Source organism: Leuresthes tenuis, unplaced genomic scaffold, assembly GCF_036924035.1.
Source record: "Leuresthes tenuis unplaced genomic scaffold, fLeuTen1.0.hap1 SCAF_5, whole genome shotgun sequence".
Classification (NCBI taxonomy): domain Eukaryota; kingdom Metazoa; phylum Chordata; class Actinopteri; order Atheriniformes; family Atherinopsidae; genus Leuresthes; species Leuresthes tenuis.
Window position 1 is genome coordinate 2600360 of NW_027325359.1, and position 8549 is coordinate 2608908.

General features: G+C 37.6%; 1 protein-coding gene across 1 annotated transcript; it reads left to right on the forward strand.

Annotated features, from left to right (window-relative positions):
• Positions 1-1940: 1940 nt before the first annotated feature.
• On the forward strand, positions 1941-7744 carry tbxas1 (thromboxane A synthase 1 (platelet)). The gene is made up of 14 exons (XM_072385436.1): positions 1941-2003; positions 2656-2789; positions 2915-3008; positions 3235-3287; positions 3415-3511; positions 3899-4015; positions 4404-4492; positions 4736-4884; positions 5126-5256; positions 5361-5717; positions 5823-5911; positions 6075-6212; positions 6887-7049; positions 7612-7744. Exons 2-14 carry the CDS (start codon positions 2689-2691, stop codon positions 7723-7725), a joined length of 1692 nt encoding a protein of 563 aa, XP_072241537.1. The 5' UTR covers positions 1941-2003; positions 2656-2688; the 3' UTR covers positions 7726-7744.
• The last annotated feature ends 805 nt before the right edge of the window (positions 7745-8549 follow it).

Here is an 8549-nt window from a genome sequence, read left to right on the forward strand (position 1 = left end):
CTACTTCTGTAGTACTTCTACTTCTACTTCTCTCCATGATACAGATTCAAATCTGTCAAAAAAATGGTCATGTATTAATTACATGAAGGGTTTTGACCACTGTTTGTTACGGAATAAGATAATTACTGTTATTTTACTCAGTGTTTTATGTTCGGGGTATATATTTTTTATCTAAAAAAAAATCTGAAACTGTGGCACTGTTGTTAGCTGTGTATGTAGAGAGTGGTCGGTACACAGATAATATGATGTGTGAGTGCACTCTATAGACATGTTAAGGAACTGCAAAAGGCAGTTTTGTATTCCTGTTACAGTAAAGTCAAAGTCAAATTATTTTCATGCATGGGCTTTTTACACCAAAGTAACGCCACATGTGTCTTGTGTTACAGGCTAATTGTTATTTTTGCTTAATCTTTAACTGATATGGTATTCCATTTGACAACAACCAAGCCTCAAAAGCAGAAAACAGATTGAATTAGTCTTTTTTACATTTTTAATCCCAAACATTTCTCTTAGCTCCATCGCATTCTCCTCAAAACTTGTAACTAAATATATAAACAAGTGACCAATTGTAAGAATAATTCAGGAGGTTTGAGTGAATTCATATGAGAGCAAATGCTGATAATGTATCTATATTTTTCTTATGATACAACCAGTAAATCCATTTAAGATCCCAATGTGTTTTATGAGTGGTTTAGCAGAATTGCGCTGTTGTGAGTCAGGAGAAGCAACCTATTGTGAACTCCTACTTCAGCCTCATGTATGCCATCCATACAAAACAAAGCTGTTTAAACAGAGACACCATTTTAAATGATGTTCAGGAATCCCACATGGTTTATGAATTATTTATCAAAGAAGAACAACTCCCAACAACAGAAGCCTAAATAGACCAGAATGAAAACAATAACCAGCACACCTGTCCTTTGCAAAACTGAAACAAAGATTGATGGATAAATTAGAGGAATAAAAACCCAGGTTATCCAGATTAGGATCATCAGAGGGCCTGGAGTTTAGCCCAGCTGTCATTGGGCAATAGGCAGGGTACACCCTGTACAGCTTCAGAGTGTCACTGTTGACTTTTTTAAAGTATAGGCTTATCTTGTGTTTTCAGTTATAAGTTATGTTTTTATACATTCTTTTGATCAATTTGTATATCTGAAATCAAATTAAATAAATTATTGACTGGCATTGGTTAAATTGAAACTTTACATTTGTTGGTGTTTCTGTGCTTAACTGAGCATTTTTTACTTCATGCATATATTATTTTGGTTATTAGGAACTTTCTGTAAAGATATAATAACATTTAAAAAAAACAACTTTATTATATCTACAATGTAACTTTTCAAAGAGGGCAGCCATGAGAAATGATAAGTTAACTTCAGGACGTAGACATTTAAATCCCCATCACTGCTTTTTGAAGCACAGCACTTTTTGTCATATTGAAAAATCTTGGATGTTCAGTTGGGATGCTGACTCTTCCATATTCCAAGAGTTGATCTATCTTACGGGCTCTGCTGGATGCAGCTGATGAGAAGCAGAGCCCTCCCCCCTTCCGAGACCGTAAGAACAGACCATTCAGCCATATAAGATGAAAAATTACATTCAAGCAGCAAAAAGCGACTAAACTGAGCAACACAGAATTAAACCTGGATGCCAAATGATAGTCTGAGCTACAAAATAAAAAATGTAAGCAACAAAGATCAACATGAGACACAAATTACATAATATAAAATGCAAAATGACAACAAAGTGTAACAGTATAGCTAGAAGTTGGTGCAAAGAGTGAGATGAGCAAAATTACCAAAATATGTTGTGAAAAGCTGCAGAAGAAATACAAAGTATAGAAATGGAGAAACAGAACGTGCTTTGTGATTGACGTGTCATTCCGCTTCCGTCCAGATGGTGGCGCTGTGCACCACAGCTCTCAGCTGAGTGACGAGCCGACGGCCAGAAGAGGAAGACAGGTGTTCCATAATATTTACCCTGTGAGAGGACTGGAGTTTGAGGTGAGTTTATGTAAGGTTGTCCCCGAATTTAAAGATAGTGTAAATGTTTTTGAGATATAAGAATGTAGCAGACAGTGATACATACAACTGTTACACGACGTAAAACAGAGATTTAACCACCTGCTAGATTTAATTTTCCAGCTAGCCTAGCGTCAATGACCTACTGCAGTGAGCTTTAAATTTCTGGTGTTGTGTAAGAAGCAGCTATGTGGTTGGCTTAGATATTAAAAACATTCATATAATTATTTTTTTTCATTTTGCTGTGTCATTGAAAGGCTTTCAGTGCAGTTTACGTGCATTTAATTCAAGTACAAATACTGGGAATAATCCAAAGCTGATTTTAAATGCAAGTGGAATTAAACCGCATAATCTTCCCAGGCTCGATCCCTATTTCTTTAACAAACCTGTTATTTTCAGATTAGTTTCCACTCCTCCTTTTTAAGTTAACCATCTATTTTGTTATTTGATTTGTGATTAGGGCAACCCTTCTCACGAGTTTCCACAACATATGAATAGAAAACCGAGTAGGAAAGCACTTTTTGTCAGATTCCTTGAATGACCTATAGGGCCAACAGTGATAAGAAACATGGGGTATTTATTACTTAGGTAATAAAACAAAAACAAATAAAAAACTTTTGTGTTTTCCTTTAAGGAGCCTTCCTCTGGATGGAAGTGTTTTAACATCATGGAGTCTGTAGGTGTCCTTCTGAATGTCTTTAACATCGAGGTCAGCAGTTTTTCTGTGACACTCAGCCTCTTTCTCATTTTTTTGGGTCTCCTCTACTGGTAAGTAAGAGCCAAGCGCAATAATAAGTCATAGGAACGGAGCTGGTTTAGTGTTGGATGCATGTTGTTTACCATATTTTGACCTATAATCTTTTGATTAAATGTTCAACCTGTTTTGCCTGCAGGTATTCGGTCTATCCATTCTCGGTGCTCTCTCGATGTGGCATCAAACATCCAAAGCCGGTGCCATTCTATGGCAACATGTTCTTGTTTCGTGAGGTGAGATCTGAATAGTCAGTATAATAGTATAATACAGTATAATACTCAGTATTTTAACTTCTCTTTTGCTGATCCAGTCTTATTCATGTCATGTCTGTTTTATATGTGGTGATTATCTGTCATACTGCCACCTTTTCAGCCACCGTTCAAATATCTGGAAAGCAAAATAGTTTTAAGACTGATTTTAATGTTGCTTTCATGTTGCTTTTCTCAAAAAAATGTTCAGGGTTTTTTTAAACCTCTCAGCGATATCATAAAGACACATGGCAGAGTGTGTGGGTAAGTTCTCACCCGCATTTTCTAATCCAGACAGTTTACTGATATCAAGTCTTGCGTTGTATGAAATTAAATGAAGCGATTGTTTGACTTAATTCCAAGTTTTTTTGGTTTATATGTTATATTTCAGCTATTATTTGGGCCGCAGACCAGTGGTTGTGGTAGCTGACCCTGATATGCTCAGACAAATCATGGTCAGGGACTTCAGTAGCTTCCCTAACAGAATGGTGAGGACAATAATGTGAGATGACAGTTGTGTGAGAGTGTAGGCATGTGTGTATATATAGATAGATATGTGTGTATTGTGTAGATTTATGTGCATGTGTGCATGTGTTGGTGTAGGTATGTATATTTGTATATAGACTAGGGGTACGATTTAATAAGGTTTTTACTTCTTCCTACTTCTTTTCGAACATGATATGGAATGCATTTGGCATTTATTTATATATATTTTATTTTATTTTTTAACATTTCTATCCTGTGTTTTAAATAAAAGAAATCAATCAATCAATCAATCAATAACCAAAGAACGTTGCTGTTTATAAGGTGAAGGAAATCTCACACATCTTCTTTAATGTATTATGATTTTTCTACTGTCCTTTCTTTTCATGCAGACTATTCGCTTTGCCAGCAAGCCCATGACTGACTGTCTGCTCATGTTAAGGAATGAACAGTGGAAGAGAGTGCGGAGCATCCTGACCCCATCCTTCAGTGCTGCTAAGATGAAAGAAGTGAGATAACAGTCAATACCACATCTGTATTTTTCTTCTTATTGCTTCAATTAATATATGCATTGTGTGTTTGACTTTTAAGTTTAATGTCTGCAGCCATAAGTAACTGCACTGCATTCGAAGTACATCACATTATATTATATTATTATCTCTTTTTCATTTCATCAAGCAGTAAGATCCTATGTGTAAATATAGTTGATTTTTTTTAATCTACTGTTCATTTTTAAGCTCTTTCATGTGAGGAGTCTTGATTGTTGTGTCCTGTTTCCCCGTTTGTTTTATGGATCAGTAAAGACTCACAAAAGCAGTATTTTCAGGACATGTTTGTGTCTTGTTTTCCCAACGTCAAGAGCTGGCAATCATGACCTAATCTCTCTGTTTGGTGTAGATGGTTCCGCTTATCAACACAGCTACTAATGCACTGATGAAGAACCTGAATGTCTACGCTGAGTCAGGAGAGGCCTTTGACATCCACAAGTAACCATACACCAGACTGTGCATATGCATTGGTTCTTATTTCATTCCTTTTCTGGGGTTTCACATTTTAATCGTGTGTGTGTGTGTGTGTGTGTGTGTGTGTGTGTGTGTGTGTGTGTGTGTGTGTGTGTGTGTGTGTGTGTGTGTGTGTGTGTGTGTGTGTGTGTGTGTGTGTGTGTGTGTGTGTGTGTGTGTGTGTGTGTGTGTGTGTGTGTGTGTGTGTGTGTGTGTTCGTTCTGGTAGATGTTTTGGCTGCTTTACCATGGATGTTATTGCCAGTGTGGCATTTGCAACTCAGGTGGACTCTCAGAACAACCCAGATGACCCGTTTGTCCGCCATGCTCAGATGTTCTTCACCTTTTCCTTCTTCAGGCCCATCATGTTGTTTTTCAGTAAGTTTAATTTCACAGAGATTTAAGTTAGACGTTTAAAAAGCGAAACCAAATAAATAGTTTAAGCATAGAACAGAAACTGTACTGCGATGCAAAGATTTGAATTAATACTGTTGCAAACTTGAACGAGCACACAGCTTATGATTGTAAAGGCCTTCTACACAACGTGTTAAAGTTGGCCTCTTCCTTTGGGATCGCACCATTTATTCATTCATTTATTTATTTGCAATTGTCTGTACAGTTGCTTTTCCTGCTATCATGAGCCCTATAGCGAGATTCATTCCAAATAAAAGACGAGATCAGATGAATCAGTTCTTCATCAACAACATTCAGAGGATCATCAAACAGAGAGAGGAACAACCCCCCAATCAGGTGGATCTCACCGACATTAAACAATCTCACACGCTTTCTTTGCGGGACAATCTGTGACATTTAATGGATTTGTTTATCTCTTTTTATTTTTTTTTTGCTTGTAGAGGCGTAGAGACTTTCTTCAGCTGATGTTAGATGCTCGAACCAGCAAAGAGTCTGTGTCTTTGGAGCACTTTGACACGGCAAATCACACTGATGACACAGAGCACAGGCACCACCGGACACAGTCGCCAGCTCCAGATCAAGAAAATGGCCATCCTCCCCCGCATGAGTCACCCATCAGGCGTTCACAGAAAAAAATGATGACGGAGGATGAGATTGTGGGTCAGGCTTTTGTCTTCCTCCTGGCTGGCTACGAAACCAGTAGCAACACCCTCGGCTTCACCTGCTACCTACTGGCACTCCACCCTGAATGCCAGCAAAAAGTACACGAGGAGGTGGATGATTTCTTCACCAGACATGTGAGTGTGTTGACCTATTGATCTAATCTAATCTTTTGTTGCCTTTGATACATTTAACATGAGACAGCTGCTGGTTTAAATCAAACCACCTGTTTTTTTTCGTAGGATTCACCAAATTACACAAATGTCCAGGAGCTGAAGTATTTGGACATGGTTGTATGTGAAGCATTACGGCTCTACCCTCCTGGATTCAGGTAAAGGAACATGGTGAAAATATGAAAAAGGAAATGTTTTTTAAAAAAATGTGCAGTTGTCATCATTGTTATGATTATAGTAACCAAAACCATTAAAAAAAAGGGAAAATTAGGATTCAGAGTTTCAGAACTAATCTTTTCTATAACATTTTGTTCCATCAAGGTTTGCTCGAGACATTGACAACGACTGTGTGGTGAACGGCCAGTTTCTTCCCAAAGGGGCAACACTGGAAATCCCAGCAGGCTTCCTCCACTACGACCCAGAGCACTGGCCCGAGCCAGAGAAGTTCATCCCCGAGAGGTGTTTCAGTTGTGTCTGGCGTGCCTCTCTTTACTGAGAAATTATGATGTTGGGGACCAGTCAAAACGATCACATAATAAACACTGCCGTCAGCTCGGTGTCATTCAAACCTGCTCAAAACAGCAGACCATCAACCGCCCGTCAACACAGACATCAAATATCTGTGAATTAGCATGCTACCATGGCAGTGATTTGACATAATTACAGTCTGTCAGCTATGAATCTGCACCAAACAGAAAAAGCAGGTGCTCATTTTTGCTTATTGGTTTTGACATGATATGACTTGCAAATAACCTTTAAAATCACGACTGGCATTGCATCCACTTTGCTCTTCAAATACTTCCTCTTGAGAATGCTTGAACCTTTGGCAACTTGCAGGCAACCAGTTGATCTTGTTGTTAGACCCTGCATCAACACTCAGGCATTCTCTGTTTCCCTTTCGGTTCAGTGTTGGATGTCTTTCATAGTGAGGAGGGATTTTACAAAAGAAAGGGAGTGGAAATCTTGCACTGAACAAAAGCAAAGCATTTGATACATAAAGTGACTGATTGAAGTTATTTTGTTCAAAGAGAGTTTTAAACGTTTGTAGGGGAATGTGATACTTTACTTCCAGCAGTATTTTTTCATTTTTGAAGAACATCTACCTTAAAATCTAACTGGCTGTTGACCCACAGGTTTACCCCAGAGGCAAAGGCGAGTCGGCATCCATTCGTGTACCTGCCGTTTGGGGCTGGACCCCGCAACTGTGTGGGAATGAGACTTGCCCAAATGGAAATCAGAATGGCTTTAGTGCATCTTTTCCGCAGGTTCAGCATCGTGGCCTCCTCTGAGACCAAGGTGGGTTAGTTCAGCTAAATAGATAAGTTACAGTTACACAACTTCACCTCCATGAGTGTCTATGTTGAAGAAAATTTCAATTTCTTTATTTATATCTGTAAATATAAAGTCATTGTTTACATTACAATATATAAATGTATCATTAGAAACTATAAAACAATGATAACATCTGTATTATTCAGCATGAAATAGTTGCTTATTTGAAAATGACTTCACTTTCTGGGGAAATCCAATAAGAAACCACGGTTGGTAATACAACATGTGGTTTAAACAGCCCAATCTTGTTTTTATGAAGTTGACATTATTTTAGATATTTGTCATTAAAGTTACTGTAGGGATGGGCAAAAGCTCATACCTTGCTTACTTAGTATCTAAATGTTCAGACTGTCAATGTTATTGATTAACAAATAATTATAAGTGAGATTATTGGACCTCAGACAGGTACTATAGATTCCATATGCATTATTCAGCTGTTTCCATATCCGCCTGTAAACACCTTACATAGACACAAGAATGTTTGGAAGATGTTTGTTATAATTAGTGCATGTTTCTCATCTCTCAGGTTCCTCTTGAGTTGAAGTCATCGAGCACTCTAGGACCCAAAAATGGCATATTTGTGAAAATCGTAAGACGAGATGGAGGTGAAGAGGGAGGGGATTTGTCAACAGATGAATAGAAACTCAACTTTAATCCTCTTTGAAGGTGGAAGAATTCCATAAAACATTACAACCCATCTTGCAAGATGTGCTGGAATGTCAGTGTTTAAACTTTGCCTTCTCTATTTGCTGAAAAATATTTACGTTGTGACTGAAATCCTGCATACCGTGATTACTGAGCAGGTGCAAAGCAATCTGAGCTGATCATTAAGTTGCTGCTTTAATGATAAATCATGTGAGCACAGCTACTGTTTCTAATTAATCTTGATTTGTCTAAACAGGCAGTGTGGTGGAGAAATGCTCATGAGAATTGTTGCAGTTAAATCATCTTTTTTGGAAGGTTTTGGAAGTTTTTAACTGTAAAATTGGGGTCTCATCAAACAACCCAGTATGAACACACAATTCTTAATATCTACAGTAAAACAGGGTTTTTTCTTAGCCTTTATGGATAACATTGCAGTTTCTACTATGGCACATAAAGAAAGTCTACAGTTGCACAGTGTGGTGGGAGTGCAGTACTTATAAGTACTTATGTCCGGCAAGTACTTATAAATTCTCCTTCACGTCTGTCCTTGAACTCGACAGAAAAAGTCAAATAGTGCTCAGAAAAAGATATAGGACAGCTTGTTTTTCTTCTTACTAAACCTGTTTGACCTGCTAACAGGAATAAAGAATTATAGTGAACAAAGGAATTCTTAAAATATCCATCTGTGGCCTCTTAATATACTGTTCATAGCAGAAATATGAATTAAGGAATGGTGCCAAACAAGCACTGTGACTTATTTATTATTATTACTATTATTTTAGCAAATAACTATTTTTTTTGCACTTAAGATTTTTTTTT

What these genes read in the sequence shown, in the direction of transcription:
- tbxas1 (XM_072385436.1), top strand. Translation starts at nt 2,689, where the DNA reads ATGGAGTCTGTAGGTGTCCTTCTGAATGTCTTTAACATCGAGGTCAGC. An exon ending in ACACATGGCAGAGTGTGTGG is followed by an intron (nt 3,288 to 3,414) that starts GTAAGTTCTCAC and finishes GTTATATTTCAG; the next exon opens with CTATTATTTGGGCCGCAGAC. An exon ending in GAGAAGTTCATCCCCGAGAG is followed by an intron (nt 6,213 to 6,886) that starts GTGTTTCAGTTG and finishes GTTGACCCACAG; the next exon opens with GTTTACCCCAGAGGCAAAGG.